The 24,246-nt window shown below is 44.6% G+C and overlaps 1 protein-coding gene across 8 annotated transcripts in view; it reads right to left on the bottom strand.

Moving 5' to 3' along the window:
• The window catches only part of BCAS3 (BCAS3 microtubule associated cell migration factor), a 602,771-nt gene that overhangs the window by 261,300 nt on the left and 317,225 nt on the right, over positions 1–24,246 (bottom strand). For all 8 annotated transcript variants that reach the window (XM_061605390.1, XM_061605386.1, XM_061605382.1 and 5 more), the window contains 2 exons: positions 21,459–21,655; positions 20,942–21,039 (listed from right to left, as the gene is read on the bottom strand). In XM_061605390.1, coding sequence (XP_061461374.1) covers positions 20,942–21,039; positions 21,459–21,655 — 295 coding nt within the window. The remainder of the gene's footprint in view (positions 1–20,941; positions 21,040–21,458; positions 21,656–24,246) is intronic.

Below are 24,246 nucleotides of genomic sequence, written 5' to 3'. Positions count from 1 at the left end.
GGTGGTGCCAACAGCAGGGAATCAGCAACCTGATCTGCAAGGTTCCCAGTTCAAGCCTCATGGCACCTGGCAGCTGGAAGTGATTTGATGCGATGAATTAGCCCTTCCAGGTGCTAGAAGGACTGCTCCTTCAGCAAATATGGTGCTCTTTAAGATGGGATTGGTTTCCCAGAGCCAATGTTATTGAAAAAAGTAAAGAAGACTATACTGAGATTCAGATTTGGTAGGTTTCAGGAGATGATCTGATCTGTGCTGTAAAAACCCATAGCAGATTGGGCTTACCCAATGCATTTCTAATAAAATATATAGCACTGCTAATATAGAAGGCTCACTGTGGAACTATTGTGCAATCTTCTGCCTTCTTTCCTATCCCTCAAGCTAAACCAGGGATACCCACAAAGGCAACATGACACTGTGAAAGGAAAAAACACACACACAACCAACCACAAGGTTGTCTGCAGTTCCAGTTTATGCACCATGAAAACAGACTTTCCAATATCTGTAAGAGCGAATTTTGTCAGAAACACGCAGCAAATGAGATAATACCTTTGGCGGGGGCTGTATGAGGGCTTTGTAGTCTGTGCTTCTTAATGAAGCTTATGTGATAAGACCAAAGTTTTTAAACATGAAGAATTAAAAAAAGAGAAGATGATGCATCTCCTGACAGAAAGTAACCCAATGCACCATGTGCTTCATCCTAGACAGTAATGCTGCTTTATACTTGAGCCAGACCATTGGTCCTTTTAGCCCTGTAAAGTCTACCGTGACTGGCAGCAATTCTCCAGGCACGTACAACCAACACCAGCATCAAAATCATCTCTGTACATGAGATGACTCAGGTATTAGGTGAAAAAAGGCAGGCTCCGATATTCTCTCCTAAAAGCTCTTACCACCTCACACATATAGCCAAGAAGGGTAATCTAGTTATCATTAAAAAAAAAAAAAAAAAGCTAAAGGAGGAGGTGAAAGGAGAAAACCACCAAAGTGAAAAAGAAAGAGGCACAGGCACACATCCACAAGTCAGAAAATGCCTTGGGGGGTCATGCTTCATGTTACTGCTTGGAGTGACCCCTTGATTAGAGGTTCTGTTTCCAAAGGATTTCCTTTGGTTAAGGAAGGTTTGGGGGGGAGGGAGAGAGAGAGAATGATAACCTTCCATTAAGAGTTAAGATCTTTTTCAAAACACAACTCACTCAAGTTTTCATCTGACACCAATAACAGGCAGAGCTTGGCCTCTGTTGGAACAATGGGGAAAGGCACTATATAAAGGATGTATTCACTTGGACACATGGCATCCTGAATGCTGGACTAGAGGACGATGATAAATTATTAGCAGTAGTATCTGGATGCACTAACAACACACATGGCACTTTACAGCAATGTAAGCAAAACACACCCACAGGTTCCCACCCCAAGGATCTCGTGAATGGACAAGGATCTTGTAGCCTCCTGCCAGAATGTTGACTGGGGTGGATAACACTGATGCTGTTATTGTTATTGGCTGCCTATATGCTTCCAGGCTGAATTTAATGTGCTGGCATAGATCTATAAAGCCCTAAGTGGCTTGAAACCCAAGTATTTGAAGGAATGCTTCTCCCTGACTCAGCCTGCCCAGGTCCTTAGATCTTAGGAACATAGGAAGCTGCCTTATATTGAGCCAAACCATTGGTCCATCTAGCTAAATATTGCCTACAATGACTGACAGCAGCTCTTAGTATTCCAGAGCTGAGTACATTCCCAGCCCTACCTGTAGATAACCAGGATTGACTCTGGGACCTTTTGCATGCAAAGTAGATGCTCTACCACTGAGCTACGGCCCTAATTAAAATCTTAGATTTTCAGCGCATTGTAACCCACCCTGGGATCATATGATGAATCAGCTTTCCCTGCAACTCAGAGTTGCCTTTTCTGCACCTACATTCCTATTTACACCCCACAGGCATGCTATGTTCTGCCTCCACTGTTGGAGGCTGTATGCCTTTGATTGCTCGTTGCTAGGAATCACATGTGGGGGAAATGCCATTGCACTCATGTCCTGCTTGTGGGCTTCCCTTTGGGGCATCTGGTTGGCCACTGTGAGAACAGATGCTGGACTAGATGGCTCCTCTTTGGCCTGAACCAGCAGCCAGGCTATTCTTGTGCTGTTATGTTACATTCTTATTTCTTAGCCAGCTCCTCTGTTGGCACCCAACATCCTGGGCAGAAAGTCTGCTGACGACAGACAATCAGTGGAAGCTGGTTCATTTGAGTGACTGGGCAGCACCCCACCAGCCTCATCCTGTCTTCAGTCAGCCCCCACCTGCCTACTGTCTTTCTTACAACAAGTTCACTGGCTGTCATGTTTCTTTTCCTTAGCCTCTGTGTTGCCCTTGCAGGACTCAGCAAGGAGGGTGGGGACAAAACTAGAGTCAGCTGTCTCTACCTGTCATTGGCTCTGGCTTCACTTACTGCTGGTGTCCCTGCTTTATGCCCCATCAGTCCCAATAATCACCAGCCAACACTGCAGGCAATTAGACTTACCTAAACTCCCACCCACCCTGACTACTAGTGGCTTCCCTTGAAATTTCTTGGGACATTTCGCCAAAACTACGTCCCTATCTGGACAGGGATAACCTGGCTTCAGTTGTCCATGCTCTGGTAACCTCCAAATTAGATTACTGCAATGCACTCTATGTGAGGCTGCCTTTGAAGACGGTTCGGAAACTGCAACTTGTGCAAAATGCAGCAGCCAGATTGGTAACAGGGACCAGACGGTCCGAACGTATAAAAGCGATTCTGGCCCGCTTGCATTGGCTGCCTGTATGTTTCCGAGCTCAATTCAAGATGCTGGTTTTGACCTATAAAGCCTTACATGGCTTGGGACCACAATACCTGATGGAACGCCTCTCCCGATACGAACCCACGCGTACACTACGTTCAAGATCAAAGGCCCTCCTCTGGGTGCCTACTCCAAGGGAAGCTCAGAGGGTGGCAACAAGGGAGAGGGCCTTCTCAGTGGTGGCCCCCAAATTATGGAATGATTTTTATGACGAGGTGCGCCTGGCGCCAACACTTATCTTTTTGGCGCCAGGTCAAGACTTTCCTCTTCTCACAGGCATTTTAGCATGTGTTTTAAATTGTTTTTATATTGTTTAAAAATTTTAAATTGTTTTTTAAATTGTTTTTAAAATATGTGTTTTAAACTGTATATTTGTTTTAATGATTTTGATTGCTGTAAACCGCCCAGAGAGCTTCGGCTATGGGGCGGTATACAAGTGCAATAAACAAACAAACAAACAAACAAACCAGAGCCTCCAAATTTGCCTCATTTCCTTCTCAGCAACTTCCTGCCATATCATTTCCTGGATGAGAACAACAATGTTTTCTTGTTCAACACACCTCCTTATGATGCTTATGAGAATAGTAGTAGTAGTAGTAGTAGTAGTAGTAGTTAGGGTTGCCTGGTCAGAAGCATCCCAAATCCTGAGATTTCATGGGCGGCCCTAGTGATGTAATGGGGGTGGGCCATAGTGATGTCATGGGGGTGGGTCCTAGTGATGTCATTAAGCATGATACATTAAACATTAACCACAGTTGCTTGCACCATACCACTCAAAACAAAAAAAAATCTCTGATTGGAAATTAAGACAGAAATCTTAGCTGAATGAGGGTGTTCCCAGGTCCAGCTGAAGTGACGGGATCATTGCTTCTCACCTGCTTAGAGAGTCTGGGCAAGGAACATTTAATCAAGTGTACTTGCTTCTGGCAAGAAGGGTTTAAGTGCCCTCAGGTCAGGCCAGTCACCAGAACACCACTGTAGGAAGAAAGGAGCCTCGTGTTGTGGAGATGTTAGATGGGAGCACTCAGGAGTAAAGATGGATGCCCCTGAAGGCTGTAATTCTAACCACACTTACTAAGGGACTAAGCCCCATGGAATCCAACAAGAGTTACTTCTGAGTGGATATGGTTAGGATTGTGCTGCTGGTAAGGCTTGACTAGGGACCCTCTGCAACAATATCCATATCAAAACAGGGTTGCCAAACCCTGCCTGGAATGCCCTGCCTGCCTTTTAATGTGACTGCTCCAAACTTCTTTACAAACTTGCCCCTTCACCGCAGAGAGAGGTTTGAGAAATGAGTAAGAGTTAAGAAGATTCTCTACTCTTTTCTGCCTACTTTGTGGGCTGCCATAAACTCATTTTGACAGCTAACCCAATTCCAGTGAGTAATAATTGACAGAGAGAACACACACATGGTTTGGTCTACCTTCGCAGGCAGTAAATTGGGAACAACAGCAATTGAAGCCACACTTCCCACTATTTGAATTCTCTTTTACACTATTGGGCAAGAAACAAACCATCATGCAAATAACAAGATGCATCATTAGTGGGTTTATGGGGGTTGAACTGAGCACATGGAGCCACTGTTGTTGCTTCTTCAGATGTAAGGGAGAGATGTCAGAGATAAATGAAATGCAAATAGAAAAAGAAAAAGACAGTGATGATTTCCTAAATGCAATACCATACCAACCACAAGATTCCTATGAACTCAGCATCTCACAAACAGTCAGGGCTCCTAACCATAACTAAAAAAATCCTGGTAGCCAGTCATCCGAAGTCACAGAAATCCCCATGCAGCACAACCTGACCTGGGGACTGCAGTTAGTGCAGAATGCTGCGGCATGATTGCTAACATGAGACCTTATCAGCACATAATACCTCCACTCTGAAATCTGTACTGGTTGCCAATTTGCTACCAGGCCAAATTCAAGGTGTGCTTTCCATGTTACAGGTGCTACATAGTACTTGTTCTCCTCTTGTAAGAAACTGATCCTTTAGTGTGGCAGGACCTATGCTTTGGAAGTCCCTGCATATTGACATTAGGCAGGCGCCTTCACTGTACTCTTTTTGGCACCTGCTAAAAACCTTTTTGTTTAGGCAAGCCTACCCAGGCATGTAGAAACTATTATGTTTTTTATCTGTTTTTAACTCGTTGGTTTTATTATTTTGAATGTTTTTAAATACCTGTTTTTGCCAATACTTTTATTGTTTTAATTCCTTCCGTAAATCGCTTTGAGGTTTTTTACAACAATGCGATATATAAATGTTGTAAATAAAATACATAAATAAATTTTGGAGTCACTGTGGCCTTTGGGTCTCTTTCTCTTTTAGGCACAAAGGAATCTACCTTATACTGACTGGCCATTTTGGAACCATCTAGCTCAGTACTGATGACATTGATTAGCATTGGCTCTCCAGGGTTCTAGGCAATAGTCTTTTACAGAGATTGAATTTTGGAGGTTTGCATGCAAAGCATGTGCCCTACCACTGAGCTAGAGCCCTTCCCCTGTTTAAAAAAACTATCTTTTAAAATTGTTCTTTTCAATTCACTAATGAATGCACAGCATAACTAGGGCAAATCCACACCATGCATTTAAAGCCCATTCAACATTCATTTGAAGCACGTGAATCCCACCACAGAATCATGGGAACTGTAGTTTGTCAAGGGTGGTGGGAACTATGAGGGGGAAACTACACTTCCTAGGATTCTTTGGGGGAGGTCATGTACTTTAACTGTAAGTTGGATGTGTTTTAAATGTATTATGTGGATCTGCATTACTTCATAAACTTTGCCTGCATATAAATCATTTTAATTAAATTTATACATGGAAATAAGCTACAAGGTTTACTGGGTGACATGGGCTACACACAATCTCTCAGCCTAATCTGCCCCTCAGGATGAAAACAACAGAGGGGGACCATTAGCACCCCAAGGAAAAGGGGCACACTTAAAATGTAGGGGAAATAATAATGTGTGTGTACAAACGTAGGGTGAAATCAGATACAGATCAAGAAACAGTATGAAGAAATATTTATATAAGCATGAATGTCAAAGATGTTTATTATTTACACAACCTGTAAAGATATTTATAGTGCAATCCTATGCATGCTTACACAGAAGCAATTCCCAGTGTATTCAATGGGGCTTACTCAAACAGGGAAGTGTGCAGAGGACTGCAATTCAGTGATAAGGAACTTCATTTACACAACCGAAAATTCAGAATCACGGCACTTTAAGCTGTTCTGCAACTGTTTTACACTTGTTTTATGATTACTGGATTTTAAATGGCTTTATTTTTTTTGAGCTGCCATGGTTTCCAACCCTACCTCACAAGGTTGTTGGAAATATTTCATACACACACAAACTGGAGATTTAAAAATACATACACCCCATATTAATAGTTTATTGTCAAAACCAATTGGTTATTGCAGAACATTTTTTTAAAGTATTAAGTTTCCTACCAAATAAAAACAGTGACACCTAAATAAGCCCTGCCTAATTGCTTTTTTAAAAAAAAGGGTTGGAGGGGGACAGAAAGATTTACAACTCAATCCTGTGCTATGTTCAGTCAAAGGTCCCACTGATTTTCAGCACAATCCTAACCAAAATCCTTTTACTCAAAAGTAAGTCCTACTGAATTCAATGGGGTTTACTCCGAGGTATGTGGAATTAGTATTGCAGCTTTACTCCCAGAAAAACTTCATATTGGGAAGGTTTTCAAAACAGGTTATGAACTAGACAAATACACTGCTCTCTTCAACAGTCCAGTAAAATTTAAACTTGCTTGACTCCTTAATTAGCAAAGTATTACACATTGTAATGGCATCACAAGCTGTAGCATGTACATTTTTAAAATATCTATTCAAAAATAATTCCAAAGTTAAAATGCATAATATGCCATTTTTGCAAGTAATTAAAAACCTGCATGTATACTTTTATTATAATTATAACAAAATTGTTTACTGTGTATGCCTACCAAGATTCTGCTGTGCAATCCTGTGCGATTCTGTTCTAGTGCAATCCTACGCATGTTTACTAAGAAGCAAGTCCCAAAGTATTCAGATCTCCTATACAGAAAAAGTAGCTATATATTTACTGAATTCCTGTTGTGAGACAAGCAGTAAAAGGAAACTGTTTTCAGAACTTGAAATGGGGTTTAGCTATTGCCTGGGGTGGTGGTCAACAAATTCCTTGTCAATCACAACCCTGACTTCACTTATTGGCTAAAAACCTTAAAGGGTGGGGATTAGAGCAGCCGGTACTAACAGAAGTTGTGTGAGGGGGTGGCTGACATTTTGGTTTGCATCTTTCGAACCAGACTACCTAGAAACTTATTTTTTTTTAAATGAAAGGTAAGAGTCCAGAGATTGGGGTGACTCACCTGGAGACCCAGAGAAGACCCCCAAAAACCAGAGTCTCTGGGTGAAAACCAGAGACCTGGCAACCCTAGTAGTAGCAGTAGTAGCAATATACCAAATATGTGGTTCACTAACTTCTGAGCCCCATTAACTCATCAAAGCATCAATCACAGAGACAGCAACATCAGGGCTGGCGACAAGCTGGGAGATGGTGAGGACTGACTCAACTAGGCCCTGTTAATCACACAGCCCTAAATGTTTGCATGTGTTCCCTGCTTTCTTCCGTTTCAAGTTGATTTAAAGACTGCAGAATATGGATTTCCTCGCCTCTTGTAATGGGATAAAGCAAGCTAAGCAAAGGCAGAAGTGGTGTTCCTGCTGAGTACCCCACTTTCTCACTGGGCCCAACTTAAGTGAGGTGGAGACTTGCAAGTAAGGAGGTTGGAGAATTCCAAGAGAAAAGGAAGCTGAAACAGCTGCAGTTTGTGTGTGTTTGTCTCTGGCCAGGAATGGAAATCTGTCAAGTGAATACGATTGGTATTTGTTAATATTGCTTTTTTAAAAGTCTGCAAACTATATGCAATTAATGGTTTTTTAGAAGAAGTTTCCTTTACACTGAAATGAACAAGTTATGTAATGTTATGAAGATGGGTCAGGGTTGTTGACCCTGATGGGCAGCAGCTGTCAAAGAGCTGAGGTTGGTAGCCTTTCCCAGCCTTGAGAGCCTTTAACTCGGGGTGGAAAACCTCAGGCTTGAGGGCCATATGCAGTCCTATCTCTGGCCCTTGCAACTCTTCTAAGGCCACCCCCCTCTCTCTAGGCCACTCCCCTCATTGGCTCTGATTTGCATACACCTTGAGTGGTTTTGCCTTGCTGGAATGTGTCCTCGAACTCTGATAACATGACTCTTGCTTGCCGGGATGGAGGACAGAGAGGGGCGCATGTAGAAATGACCCTACAGTACAAGGATAAGCTTAACAGGCATTGCTCTGCCCACCTCTCCCTCTGGCCCCACCCACCATGGACATGTGGCCCTTAAAAGGTTGCCCAGAAGGGAATGTGGCTCCTGGGCTGAAAAAGGTCCCCTACCCCTGCTTTAACTGGAGGTGCTGGGGATTGAACGTGGGGCCTATTGCATTTTGCCCCTAAGCTCTGGCCCTCCATAATTCCCTCCAGCCACTCAAATAAATGCAAGTGTTTCCATTATTGTGAACGGTGGGGAAATGGGTTGGATCCCCTCCCTCCCCCGCTCACTGTTTCTCAGATTAGTATAATGTGCCTGAATGAAGCCACTGTCTGTAACCACCACCCGCCTTGATACTATCCAGGTAATTACTGGTTTAGGTGAAGGATTTCAGGGCATCTTAATTACACATCCCTACAGCCCAACCAGGACTCTGAGAGCAGCAGCTCTTACGGGCACAGCCTACTTATTCACGACGCCAGGGCCTCCTCCTGGCCCTCTCAATGCCAGTAACAAGAAACCAGTGACTGCTCAGGCCTGTCAAGCAGTTGCCGGTGGTGATAGGGGCCACAAGGGACTTCCCTAATGCCAGTGGCTTCCATCGGCCGGCTGGATTCACACATCCCCACTACCTGAGTAGAGGTGCGCTCTGGGGCTCCTGGGCAACACTGCCAGTGACTTCACAGCAGTTGGGGATAAATATTTGATGGTGCATGAGCATCTCGGAAGCTTTATGCATTGATGCAGGCAAGAGGTGCTTATGAAACTAAGAGACAGAGAAAGATAGAGATGGACCCTGAAGCAGAGTCTCCTGCACCCCCCATAGGGCTGTGTCCTGTCAGAGTCATCAGCCACTGATGAATGGCATCTTCTTCTGCTTCCTGTCCACAGCGATTGGCCCCTTCCCTTTCCTGCATCTATGTAACTTCCACTGCCTGTCTGCCATCTTTGGCCTGGTCTGCACATGTGAAAGAATGAGTTGAGGATGAGGTGGCTGAACCTTTCCTGACTCTGCAAGCTTTTCCCTCACTCTCCAGTCTGGTCAACCCTTGCTTTCTGATCCTCTCTCAGTTCACTCATCTGGGCTGCTTTCCTGGGCACAGCTGTTGGCCTGCCTCTTAGCTCAACGATTTTGTCTTTCCTTTTATTTATTTTATTTATTTATTATTTGATTTATATCCCGCCCTTCCTCCCAGCAGGAGGCCTGTTATACACCTCAGCCGGACCCTGCATGGAATTCCATTACCACAGCCTTCCCCAAGCTGGTGCCCTCCTGATGGACTCCAACTCCCATCAGCCCCAGCCACCATGGCCAATGGCCAGGGATGGTGGAAGTTGTGCTCCAGCAATATCAGCACGGCACGAGGTCAGGGAAAGCTGTGCCAGTGTGTGGGACTCGTTGCTTCTCTGTCCATCTATATATTCCAAATTTGATTCCAAAGGAGCCCACATCTTGCAACTGGAATCAACTGAACAAATTGAGCTTGTTTTTATATCCACTTCCTTTATGTGAGTGATCATGGCAGCTCCTTAGCCATGAGTGTGCCCATAATTCCATGGAAAAACACTGATGCCATTCATGCAGCAAAGTGGTTAAAAAGACCGAACCAGGAACCAGGAAATATCCAGATCAGATTACTATGAAATTACTAGGAAGCTGCTGGCAAGCTGAGAACCAGTGTGTTGTAGTGGTTAGAGCACTGGACTGGAACCTGGGAGACAAGGGTTCAAAATCCTTGCTTGGCCATGAAGCTCACTTCAGCCAGCACTTCCTCTCAGCTTCACAGGGTTGTTATGAGGATAAAATCAGGAGGGGGAGAACCATTCAGATAATAATAATATAAAATAAATACGTCATTATTCCAGGCTTCAGCAACCTGGTGCCCTCCAGCTGTGCTCACTGGGGCTGATGGGAGTTGTAGTCCAAAACATCTGGAGGGCACCAGGTTAGCGAAGGCTGCATTATTCTCTCAACCTTAACAACACTGCCCCTCACCTCTGCAAAAAGGCATGGTCTGAAAGCATTTGAGGTCACCGCTTTGCTGCTGCCCAGTAGGACTGAGGCTCGTCTGGGAACCCAATGCACACAACCTTGAGATGCATCAAGATAGGATACGATATAATAAAAACATTAATGCCAACATGCCTTACAGGATTGTTTGCAAGGATGACTGAGAATATTGGCCAAGTGTTTTGAAGAGCATGGGTGATATCCAGTGTTAGCCATGCTCAGAGTAGGCCCAATGAAATCAAAGGAATTGCACAACTTAAGTCAGTTGATTTCAGTGGGTCTACTCTGAGCATGACTAACACTGGATATCGCCCTATGCTTATTTATTTATCGTGGTGTGCTTTTGCTTATCTTAAGTTGCCTTTTACTGCTATATAGTGCCTTGGAGATTGTATGACGGACAGTGTTAAAAATGATGAAATAAATTAAAAACGGTCCAGACCAGTGGCTTTCAAATCACGGGTTGAGTAGGGATTGGGGGTGGGTGGGGGGGTGAGGGAGAAATTTGATGCAGTTCACATTAAAAAGCAAACTTACCTAATTTGTACTTTCTGACACAATATGCAAACCAAAGCACATCCATCCTTCAAAATTTGCACTTCTCCAAATTTTGCAGTGCAATTCTCCATGGAAGTCATGTCGATAAAAATGCATATACTAGGGTAAAGTGTGCATATAAATGCATATTGTAGTGAGAATAACATAGAGAAATCCATTATATCACAGAAAACTGCTTTGCAAAAATGTGCATATTGTGCCAAATTGCATATAAAAATGCGTATTAGGAGAAATTTGCACTAAAAAACTGATGAATTTTCACGAGGACTTTTTAAAACAAATTGTAAGCTGATGTAGAAATGGACTGAAGATAGGAAAAATGAGAGATTGAGAGGTAAAACTGAAATTTCAGATATGTCCAGCCCTAGCACTGAGGAACCCTGAGGTTCCCTCAATGAGCAGCTCAGTAACGGAAGGGGAAGCATCCCTAAAAACAGTTTGTCCTCCACTCCTGATCTCTTCTGGTAAGAGTTGATTCTAGGGAATACCCACGCAGAGCAACTGAAGAGGACAGCTCAGCAGGTTAGCCACCACCCTCTGTGAATAGAGTCTGCACCCTAGAATACTTCTCAGAATCCTCTGCAGAAAAGAGTTCTGTGACAAAGGCATAAGAATTCCTCAGCCAGACATGCAGAAAGGACTCCTTGAAGCCACTGCTTTAAAGCATTACAGGAACACTTGTAGTAGTAGTAGTAGTAGTAGTAGTAGTAGTAGTAGTAACTGTGAACTGAGTGGTACACATATACAACCACAGTGATTCCTACAATCTCCACATTACTTTCACCTTCTCTCTCTTATCAGGACTACCAACAGCTATGCATTGTGTTATTTATTTTTTCTAAAACCTGAAATTCTGAAATCTGGCATTTTGTCTTTGTTAATCTGGAACAACATCTGCAATTTCTGTGCCTCTCCTTCCTCCGGGGGATATAATTCCCCAGATGCACATGAACTGTCTGGTGTTCACAGAGAAAGCCTACAGCGTCTTTCAGGAAAGAGGGTTTTGATTTTTTAAAAAAACCATTAATCTTGCATTTAAAGTTACATTTCCCCACCACCACAACAAGGCCACCATCCCTCTTTGATTTAATGCAGGCAACACCCCCTCCCAACAACTCAGATTTACCTCTTTAAGGATAAAATGCCCTGTGCAATCTTTGCCAGTGTTTCAATTACCTGTACAGAATTTGGGGTTGCTTTGTGATCACCACATTAAGTGGCACAATTTAATTTATTATCCTGACGCACCCAAATATATCAGAACACTCCGCTCCCACCAGTACCAATTTCTTTCTTTGTAATCACCTCCAAGGGCCATTTCCTTCACCCACCACCCATCCCACCAGCCGACGGTGGCGTTTCCTTAACAAGATTTTACTAGCGTACATTTCTGATACTATCATTTCTGTCACTTATCCAGGGCCATAACGACATTTCAAGCCAAGCAGGGTTCAGCCGTGGCGCCAAGCTGTTGACTCTAGATTCTGTCGTCCACAAATTGAGCCCTGCCTTGCGACCCTAGGAAGTTCAACCTCCTCCCCGCACGTTCAGAGCTGCCATTGTTTTTCAGGAGAACAAAATCCTAAAGAGCCCTTCATCTCCCCACTCCTATCTTGGACAGCCATTTTAGCCAACTATCTCTTCTTCATGTGGGTGTGCGTGCACGCCCATGCGTATGCGTGAAAGAAAGAGAGAGAGAATGTATCTATATAGATATTCTGGTGTTGTAGAACAGTGGTTCCCAAACTTTTCCCCCCCATGGACCACTTAAAAATTGCTAAGGGCCTTGGAGGATCACTTAATGATTTTTCTGCCTGTTGTAGCAATTGCAATGCACTGTGCTAGATGCTGTAAGCTTTTTAATTGTATTTTATTGCTTTCTTTATTTCCTATATATTATATTTTACCATATTAGTATGAATTGCACAGAATTCAAATTGTGAAGCAAGAAATGCCATGTAAGAAATAAACGAAGCAATAAAATACAGTTAAAAATCAACATGAATTTTCAGTGTGATGGATGTGCCGTCTCCCATCTTCAACCACATATCCACAGACATGCCACAAACCACTTGATTAAAGCTCATGGAGCACAGGTTGTCCATGGACCACAGCTTGGGAAGCCTTGTTGTAGAAAATTAGTTTTAAGACTAGGTCCTGGGGTACCCTGTGGTTCCTTGGAAGTTTATCAGAGTTCCTCAGTGAGGACACTGATAACTGGCAGACAAGCAGGCTGTCTGCACAGTACCAATCTTCCCCTGAGATGTGAAGCCATCAGAGAGCATTGAGTGTGCTCTGGGATCTGCATAGGCTTCCAGGGAGGCACAACCAACTGGGTGTCCCAAACTCTTCCCAGAATCCTCTGTGACACTGCTGCACATACTCTACTGCAGGGATGGAGGACCTGTGGCCTAGCAAATGCTGGCTAGGGCTGATGGGAGTTGGAGTCCAGCAACATCCGGGAGGGCCCCGGGTTAGCGACTCCTGCTGTACCGATACCACACGAAAACCTTTAGCAATCTCTTGTTGCAGCTTTGGTCCAAGAGAAGTTAAGTCAAACCATCCCCACATTCTGAAATGCCAGTATGGATCAAACTGATTGACGTCACCAGTGTAAACATTTTGTGCAAGCCATTCCTCCACCCCCAGCCGTAATGTCAATATTATCATAATGCAATGCTACAGTGCCTGGCCGGTTCTCCTGTCATTTCTGAAATTCCGCCTGTGAGGCTAGGCCTTAAATAGCGGGATGCCAAATGCTGAGGCCCTTTGAAGGCTGTCACCAGCCCGCCAGTTGAGTGCTTTTACTAGTGTGGTGTTTGTTTATACAGCCTTGACAGACAGGACTATTTGCACAGCTAGATTTCACAACGCAACAAGGCAGGTGACACGTGGCACACCCCTTGAAAGACATGTGCGGGAGGTGTGTGTGCACAGCCCACCTGGTATGCTGCCTAATGGTGGGATCCAAGTATAAATCAGAGCATCAAGGATGCCAGGCCATGTTAACCTTGAAGCTACTGTAAGGTACCAGGGATGGGGGAATGGCGCTGGTCTTAAACCAGGGTTCCAGGGGTGGAGGAGAGATCTTGAATTAGGGTCTCCAACTTCTTATCACCTGTGCAGCCAGGACTCTGGTCCCTCAGCCAGTCAGACTAGGCTCTGTGGGCACAGGAAGCTGAGTTATGCTTAGTTAGACATCTAGTTCTGGATTTGTCTAGAATGATTGGTAGGAATCAGTGTCCACATGGTCTCAGGCAGAAGATGCGCTGCCTGGAGATGTCAGGAATTGAGCTCAGGACCGTTTGTGTGCAAAGCATGTGCTCTGGTGCTGAGCTATTGCAGTACTGGCCAGAGTACTGTCAGTTGAGCTTGCAAACCAATGGAAGCACAACAGGTTTTATAAAATCTTTCCAGCCAAGCCAGTTTATCAGGCTGACCGTCTCGTCACATGGAAGAGCAAAAGCAGACCATCTGGCTTTGCCTTGCCTGCCTGATCTAGTATATAACCTTGAGTCCACTTGTTTGACCATCACCTACCTGGGTCAGAGCCGGCCCTGTTGCAAACCTAGGCTCCAGGCTTGACAACGACAGCCAATACAGACTGTCAGCCCAGGCATGTGTAACACCGTAAGAAGAGTCTTGCTGAATCAGGTCAAAGGCCCATCTAGTCTAATACCCTGTTCTTACAGTGACCAGCCAGATGCCCCAATGGGAAACCCTCAAGCAGGACCCAAGCACAACAGCAACTCTCCCCACTTGTGATTCCCAGCAACCGATATACAGAGGCATTGTACCACCAACACTGGAGGTAGAACATAGTCGTTATGGCTAGTAGCCACTGGTAACCTTATTCTCCATAAATTTCTCTAATCCCCTTTTGAAGCCTTCCAAGTTGATGGCCATAATTACATGTTAAGGTGGCGAATTTCATAGTTTAGGTCTGAGCTATCTTCCCTCTTTGAACCCTTTTCATCTGCACAATATCCTTTTTGAGATAAGGTGACCAGAAACGTACACAGAATTCCAAACATGGTCACGCCATAGATTTGTATAACGGCATTATGATACTGGCAGCTTTATTTTCAGTCCCTTCCTTAATTAAGCCTTCTTTTTGGGGGTGGGGGTGCAAGGGTGCTGCGTGCCTTCAATTTTAATTCAGCTACCAGAAGTTTGTGAAGTATAGTCTCGACTCATTTGTCCTTCAATCTCCCTTCCATGTTCCAGCACAGGGTTCACTATCAAAATCCATAACTCAGCTAGATTTCCTAAGAAACCAAAAGGATAGCAACAACAAAAACCCTCAACTGTCCTGTTAGAATCAGTTACACACCCATGGCATCTCACGCAAAGGAAGACCTATCCTGCATATTGAAGGAGGGGGAAGAGAAGGGAGGGCTATAAAATGTGCTGTAAGATCAATTAAAGATGAAAAACACACACTTGCAGCTTTCTGATGGGAAGACCAAGCGATGGGCCTTGATAAGGGAAGGCGCCACTCAGAGCCGTATCTCCAAGCAACAGGCAATCAAAGAGCCAGATAAGCATCTTTAGAGGAGTGCAGGAGACTCAGGATGCAACGGGTCATAAGAGAAGAATCACTTCCTGGTTCGGGATGGGTAGTAAAAATTTATGACCTATTAACCCTCCACAAACCTCCACAAAAGAAAAATGAAGAAAGGGAGAAAGGAGGAGGATGCATTTTCCAATAAACTGGTCACAGTGCCATTTTTGCATGTCCATTTGGCAACCTCAGCAGGAAGCTGGAATATTTACAGTAGAACACCACGTTATGCAGTGGAGAAACGCCATTTGGGAACAAGATGCTTCCATTCAAAGCTCTGCATAACCATTTTGCTACCTTTCAGTGAACACTAAAAACACGGGGAGATAAAGGAGGGAGGGTGAGGGGGTGAGTGGCAGCAATGGAGAAGAAGAGGTGGTGGGGCTACTCAGGGAGCCCAGAAGCCCCCACCCCCAAAAACTGGATATGACACTGAAGAGAGGAAGGGGAAGGAAATGAAGGCAGTAGTAAACAGTGGCAGATCACGCCATGATTTCAGTTACTTGTATTTCAAAGAACTGGGGAACCTGTGGCTTTCCAGGGGTTGCTGGACTCCAACGCTCATCATCCATGATCACTGGCCATGCTGGATGGGGCTGATGGGAATTGGGGTCCAACAACACTTGTAGGGCCACATGTGCCGTCCCCCCACAAGGGGGATTGGGCCAAACACTTCTTGGTGAGTTCTCCCTTCCTTCTTTTGCATGTGCAGATCCAGGTTTGTCATATGGGTCTTAGACTTCCTTCATCCTGTGCTTTGCTGTTAATTTTTTTTAAAGGGATGGGTGGGAAATTCAGACACCATGAAATGAGGCACATACAATTTAAAAAAAAATAATGGAATGAAGTTAGTCTTGAAAGGGCGCAAAGACAGAAGTGGCATAGGAACTCATCAAGAAAATTGTGGCATTTCTTCACATAAAACATGTGAAATTACAACTGGTGGTGGAGACAATGGGCTGTATCCAGTGTTAGTCAGAGTAGACCCATTCAAATTAATAGACCTAAGTTAGTCATGTCAATTAATTACAAGGAGTCTACTCTGAGTATGAATAATGCTGGATACTGCCCAAAATTTACTCCTGTTTGAACTGCTACAATCTGAATTATATCAAGGCAGCTTTCAATCTGCAGATACCTTTGGTGCAATACTGCAGATCCGCCAGTCACCCGGACTGGCCCCATGATATGCCAGCAAGGCAGTCTAGCTGAAAAGAGCCAGAACTCCACCAAAGCACAACATGACATTCCCCCAATTAATACTTCCTGAAGAAAAAAAACCCTACCCCAAACTGCTAGATGGCTGAGTTTCAGAGAAATGTATCTATCAGAAGGCCAAAATGACAACCTTGCCCACATTGTCTCCAGCAAACTTACGAGGTGCAACAGCAGAACCATGTCTCTGCCAGAGGATTTGCTTGCCATAAACTCAACTACTGACTTTGGCAATCTTAGTATTGAAACACATGTTAAAAACATTACAGGAACAATTTCAGGACTCGTACAGAAACCAAAGAGTTCCATAGAACTGTCAGAGACTTGTTGCATTGGTGACGTGAGTGGGCCAAATGGACTTTGGAGCCAAAAGGGCATGCAAAATTAATGAGCTCTCGAGGGGCCATTCTCACACATTATGCAGGTAGAGACCCAGGTTGGTCAATGAGCGTATACTCAATTGGGAGTCCCTGATTTATTTATTTTTAAAAGACACCTATGCTATATGACAAGCGTGCCGGCACAAGCATGCTTGTTGCATTCACACATGCATTGATAGGTGCACACTGAAAACAACTTAGCATGTAAAAATGTAATGTCTGAAAGCAGATATTTGGTGTCTCACCCTCTTTTTAACAGTGCCCTGGATTGCAGCTGATGCATTTGTCCTCATACATAGTCCCTTTCACTTCAGGGACTTTCCTCTTAACCAGGCTCACTTCTGCTATTAGAGGCTGGAACCCTTGAGAGCTGCTGCCAGTCAGTGTAGATAATATTGAGCTAGATGGACCAATGGTCTGACTCTGTATAAGGCAGCTTCCTATGTTCCATCCTCTCTCCAGGCAAGCAAAAGACATTTATCAAAGTCCAAGGACACACTCAGGCCAAAGCAGGGTTGAGTCCTGAGTGGGGGCAGTGAAGGGTGTGGCCTGGAAAGAGGGGGGTGGCTGGAGAGAGGACATGTACGGTGAGTCTTGAGGGCCAAATAGAGAAGCCTGGGGTGGGGTGACAGCCAGCCCCTGGCTCCTCATCCATGCACTACAGCCACATCAACTCTCATTGTGTAACTGGCACCTTATCCCATGTCCAGCTGGCTTAGAGCAGCTGCCCAGATGGTTAGGCCATCATTCATTCATAAAAACACTAGACTAAAAGAGTGATGATTAAAACATTTCAATAAACACACTTGGCAGCTTGTGTGGTGCCTGGATTAAAACTTTGCTTCTACAGAAATGAGGGGGGGGAGGATCAGGAGCCTCCCTTCTTCATTCACCTTTAAACAATTTTCACAAATCAATTTTCTCTCTGTGTTTCAGTTTCCTTTGACAGTTTAAACCTCAATCCAATCAGCAGTCTACAGGGATTTTCAAATCACTAAAGATTAAAATCCTCCTCAAGCCCCAAGTGTTTTTGCTAATGCTGTGTGTTTAATAACTCCACTTGTGAGAGATTTTGCTGGAGAAAACCCAGCAGTGGTCAACCGTCTGAAAGCTATACAGCTGAATTAAAATGCAAGTGTGCGCTACCCTTCTCTTTGGAAGAATATAGTGAAGGCCCTGCCATGAATCATGGAAGCTAGCCTATGGAAACTGGCCTATTTCGTGAGCTCTCTCATGCATTGAACCCGGGCAGAACGGAACTGCATACCTAAACTCAGCCAGTGCACATATCGCTTCTAATGCTACGAAGACATGAAGAACAAGGAACTACCACTGATGAGCACAGCATTGAGCCACGGAAGAGCTGTTTGGATCATGTTAAGAAATCAGAATGGGAAGACTGCCATTGGAGAACCAAACACAACATTCACTGTAGGAGTGGGTCAACAGCTTGGTTTAAATACATAGTATCTCTTCCCCAGATTACAGCATAAGACTTCACTTCATACATCTGCAGACATTCTGGTCCAAGTGGTTTCTGGCTAAGGGCCCCTTCAGATGGGTTGGTTCTTTGGGGGAGTGTATTCAGCAACATGCCATTAAGGCAACAATAGTGTATTAGTGATAGATTTATATTGGACTGTCCACACATCTTTCTGCATTATCAATTGTTGTGCCATGTTTAATGTTATTGTGCTACTGCTGTCAGGAGGGACACTCTTATGCTATAATGCAACAAAAGGGGGACAAAAAACCACCCAGACCATTTGCGGTAATAAAAGTTAACAGGATTTTCAGTTACAGAACATGCATGGATTGGAAACAAAGCAATATCCTAAGCTACTGATTACTCAGTGTTTATGTATTTGTAGAGCCCTACAAATATTGTTCATTGTATGGTTGCGAGTTGTATCCATCTCCAAGAAATAAATTTATTGTTCCTCTGTTAAAAAACAGTATCTGGCAGAACATTATCCAAGAAAATATTAATTCTGATACCTGTTAATGATCCATATATTACCAAGCTAGTTGCAGCCAAGAAAATCATAGTAAAGTTCCTAAAATCTATCCCTACCAGTTTGCAAAGGTGATGGTCTGATCTAGCTTACCTTTGTTTTAACCTTTTTGTAACAACCTATGGTTTATACATACGAAATTATACAAGAAGCAGTGAAAGTGGAATCGTGTATAACCACCCCAATACCATCATGACCACTAATCAGCATGAATGCATTAAAAAAAAAGATGTCTAGAGGGCCCTAAGGGTCTCAGAATGATAGGGGGAAAACACACACACACACACATATCAAATAGATCACCTTGTAGACTTTACAACAGGGTTTGCTAACTTGTAGCTCTCCAGATACTGCTGAACTATACTTCCCATCACCCTCAGTCAGAGTCAACGTTCAGGGAGTATGGGAGTGAGTCCAACAATATCTGAAGGACCACAGATTAGGCACCCCTGATTGAAAGACTGAAGAAAATAAGAATTCTTAATAAGAATTAATTCTTAATAAGAATTAAGAAGATGGCATGTACTTCCAAACCAAGCTTGGTAAACCAAGCAAGTAAACCTGGTGTTAATTAGGACCGGGCTGATGGATCACAACCATTCCAGCTTCTATTCTGCTTCCAAAAGAATCCTCCTCCTCCTCCTCCAGCAGGAGGGGGAAAGCTGATTGCTTGATACTCAGGGGCAGTTCCCAGCATGGTGGACACAACTGTGACTTTTTTGGTCACAATTGGAGACAGATAAATAGATAACCAATATAATAATTTTCTAGACTTTGTGGCTTTGCCAATAATTTTTTTTAAAGCATTCCAGCATAATCCTATGCTGCTCAGTTGCTTTGTCTGGCTGCAGGTTCAGCAATACTGGATTCGTTTTTTGCAATTGTGCCAAGGCTGCTACTTTTCACTGCCAGCTGGTCAAAGGCAAAAGAAGCAGGTAGCCCAGGGCTGAGGAACCTCAGGCCTGGGGAACAAATGCAACCCCCGCCCTTGCTCAGAGAGGCTGGCAACCCCTTTCAAGGCGGGTCAAAATAAAAATGGGCCTAGCTTCCCATCCATCTAAGGAAGCCTTGCCTGGAGAAAAGAGGAGAAATAATGAGTGCATGTGGGGGTCCCCTTTGACACAGGAGAAACACACCTCTTCTTTGCTGCAAATGGGAACTCTCAGGATTCCTGGCAGGAAATGACACAATGTGTTTTTGCAGCATGCTGGAGGTGCCATTTGCATCCCCTACTCCTGGACAAGGCCGGCACCAAGACAGAGCAGCAAATGGCCCCTTCCCCAAATCATGAACTGGCTTGAATGGGGGCTTTTATTTCAGATCAGCGGGGAGAATAAACCTAATCCATGCTACTGTGCTGCCTGCCTCCTCTTCCCATTGGGCTGAGCAAAACCCAAACCATGGAGATAATGTTTTGCTATAAGGCACGGTACATGTCCTATGGGTATCTGCACGGTCTCTCTACTTTGTTGCTGCATTTACCAATGAGGAACTCATTGTGCAGCTTGATCATTCATATCAATAGTGAGGGGGGGGCTCAGGAGGAATGGCCACATGGGGGGGACGTGTCACTACTGCCCCGCTTCCAGCATCCTCCACCTCAGACAGCTGTATCACTCCGCCTAATGGCACGGCTGGCACTGGCTGTCACACTCCAACCGAGCTCTCTCCTCTATCCAGCTCTGCCCTGGATGATGACTCCTGCCTGGCTGCCCAGTTCTATCAAGACATCTCAGGGAGTTGTGTCCACCAGTCGGGCCCTGCCCTCCAAGCACATGGTCACAAGCATGACGCCTTGCGCTTCCAGGGTTGGCCAACACCGCAGCTGTCTCAGTCGCACGGCATCCCTGCACTATCACGTCCCTTCACTGGCAAGCAAAAGCAGAACAGGAAACTTCTTTTCTTTCATGACATCATCAATTGCAGGGGTGGGGGACACACAATTATTCAAGTTCACTCTACATCCAAAAGAGCTTAAACAACAAGAAGTGGGCGCACAATTGATAACTGGCCTTCTTGAGAAGACGAGCCATGTCTGTTCATAGACACTCTCCTACCTGAGGTAGCATCAGCTGCTACAGAAATTCCTCGGCGGTCAGAAGTTGGCCATGATGACCCCGGCATGCTAACGGGTTCAGAGCGAACAGGCTGGATCCTGCAAAGTGAACCGTAAAAGGTTACTAGATCTAAACACCAGTTCATTGAGAAAAAAGTGTAGTAATGCTTAAAGCAGGCGTGGTGAACCTTTGGCCCTCCAGATGTTGTTGAATTACAACTCCCATCACCCCTGGCCATTGGCCATGATTGCTGGAGCTCATGAGAGGTGTAGTTCAGCAACATCTGGAGGGCCAAAGGCTTCCCACACTTGACTTAAAGTTACAAAGAGAGAGGCACTGGGGCTCTCTGAAAGCTCATCCACTCATCCTGTACTCACAGTTGCCAACCAAATGCCCTAATGGGAAACCCACAAGCAGGACCTGCTTGTGGTGTAGTGGTTAGAATGCCGGACTAGGTCCTGGAAGGTAAAAGGTAACTACGGGAACACAAAATGAGTATTTTCCCCCCTTCTCTAACCTGAGACTGTTTAGATCCAGATCATCCGTATCAAAGTCCAGGAGAGGCTGTGGGGTATCGTTAGGGCCATGTGACTGGAGCACCGAAGAGCTGGATGAGATTACTGTTGTTTGGCCCGAGGGGTGAATGGTCTTGAACTGGAACTGCGGGCCCATCCACAGCCGCCGATGAGGTCCAGTGTGAGTCACAATTTCAACCTAGGGGAGCATCCAAATGGGGTTAAGGTGGTGCTAAGTCCTGGACTCATCTGTCAGGAGATTCTGTCTATATTCTCTACTTCTCTTGTTCAATGCAAGCACAGAATTGAGGGCGCCTTTTCAGCCGTGCCCCCCCACGCTCTGGAATACCCTACCCCAAGAAGCCTGCTCTGTTCCCTCCCTGATAGTGTTCCAGAGACTTCTGAAAACCAGTATTGTTCTGAAGAGCCTTTGGGAGGGACTGAAGGTATAACCTGAAACTGATTTTATTTCCCCCCCTTTTTAGTTTTACCCCTTTAGTCCCCTTTTAATATCACTCCCCTAGATTTTTAAACCGTATTTTATGTATTTTTATCTATTTTAATGTTTTTGTGGGGGTTTTTTCCACTGTGTATGATTTTATTGTGAGCTGCCCTGGGTGACCTAGGCTAGAAGGACAAGGCAGAAATATTTAAAATAAATAAATGGGTTGAGAACGTCCTGCAGGTCTCATGGAAGAACTTCAATGTTATGCTCAATATGGGTCAGCTCTGGGTTGAGTACTTTCTCTCTCTCTCCTGCAAGGGAGACTGCTTAACTGAACAGCTTGACATAATCATGCGGTGCACTACCTGGCCTGCACCGGTGACAGTCAACAAGGTCCTGCAGATCCCGTATGTTCGAGGAGAATAGAGGGATGCTGTTTTCAGCAGTAGCCCTGCATCTGGTGTACTAATTCCATCATCCACTTTCATTTAAAGAAGATAACATCCTACTCTCTCTCCCTCCATCTAAGACTCTCTTCCTTAGAACCAAACTTTACTCACATTCTTGGACTTAAACAGAACATTGTTTTGCCCAAAGGAGCCTTCCCCCAACTTAGTGCTCTTTAAACATTTTTGACTACAACTCCCATCGTTCTTGTTGGCTGTGGTGGCTGGAGCTGATAGGAGTTGCTGTTTGAAAACATCAAGGGCACAGGGTTGGGGAAGGATGTCTTAAATGATTCCCTGCTGCCAGGGCTGGCACCAGAGGGCAGCCAGGCTGGGCCCTGCCCTAGGGCCCCTGCAGCCCAGAGGGGGTCCTGAAGGACCTCTACTTAGGGTGGGAGGGTGGCACTCCTGTTCCGTGATCTGTGGCTGCATTGGGTCTTGCAATCTGACCTGCAATGGATAATGGAGAGGAAGCTCCCAGGCACCCCCACAGTACAGATAGCAAGGGCTTCAATAAGCCTTCACTCAGGCCTCCCTACCTCTCCTGCCAGTGTGAATGCCATGCACACTGTGCACACATTCCTGCCATCACCCAAGATGGCCGTGGGGTCTTCCCTAAGCGGCTGATGCCCCCAAGGTTGATGGCAGGCATGCACGCTATGTGCACACATCATTCACACGGCACAAGAGGTAGATTTGGCACATGGGCTGGCTTATTAGCCCTATGCCGCCTGTATGGGGTTGCTGGGCTACAGTGGCACAGGCCTGGGCAGGCTGGTGCCCAAGGGCCCAGCCCTGCCTGGTGCCAGCCCTGCCTGCTGTCCTACGAGCTTGGCCATATGTTACAGTCACCTGCCAACATTCTCCATGTGCCCCCACCAACAGAGAGGTGCCACCCCATCTGTGGAAGTTGTTCCCTAGGGAAACCTGCCTGGTGCCAACCTTGCTATACTTAAAATGCCAATTGAAGATTTTTTTTATAAAAACTTCCCAGGGTTTTAAAAGTATTTTCCAGTACTTGAATGCATTTTTGCTTTCTACTGTTTTATTATTTCATTGTTTGGGTTTTACAATGTTGTTTGCATTTCATCATGTCCTGGATTATTGTAAACAAACTGCCATGGAATCTATGATGAAGGGCAGCATTAAAATGAAATACATTCTAAAGTGAATTGAGAGAGAGAGAGAGAGAGAGAGAGAGAGAGAGAGAGAGAGAGAGAGAGAGAGAGAGAGAGAGAGAGAGAGAGAGAGAGAGATTAGATTTAGAGATCAAAATGCATCAGAAAGCAAAAGGTTTTTAAGAATCTGGCATTCCAGTAAATGGAGTTTTCTGAAGACTACAAGTTCCAAAATCATAAAAGGAAAATGCTGCTCTGCTTTGGGGGGAGGTGACAAAGGCCCCCCAAATCTAAATTGACACAGAATGTGGCCTTCCAAAGTCATTTCAATCCTTCTCTATGCTTTCGTCATACAGTGCCTTGCAAAAATAATCAGACCCCTGACCAATGCTCTCATATTACTGAATTACAAATAGTACATTGTAATTTCATTCTGTATGATATTTTATTTTAAAACACTGAAACTCAAAATCAATTACTGAAAGGTGACATTGGCTTTACGGTGGGAAATGTTTGTAAGAAACATAAAAAACTGAAACATGTTGCTTGTGTAAGTATTCAATCCCTGTGCTGTGGAAGCTCCCAGTTTACACAGATGAAAGAAATTGCCCTGTCGACACAATTACCTTACCATTGGCCTCCACCTGTGAACCATTAAAGTTGCTGTCACACTGTCAGGATAAACCCCCCACTGTTGAAGGATCATTGGTCAGGTTGTGGATCTGAAGGAAAATGAACACTGAAGAGCATTCTACAGAAGTGAGAAATAGTGTAATACAAA

The sequence above is a fragment of the Rhineura floridana genome, chromosome 21, assembly GCF_030035675.1.
Source record: "Rhineura floridana isolate rRhiFlo1 chromosome 21, rRhiFlo1.hap2, whole genome shotgun sequence".
NCBI classification, from domain to species: domain Eukaryota; kingdom Metazoa; phylum Chordata; class Lepidosauria; order Squamata; family Rhineuridae; genus Rhineura; species Rhineura floridana.
The sequence above is the reverse complement of the archived record's forward strand: the minus strand, read 5'-3'. Positions and strand labels throughout refer to the sequence as shown.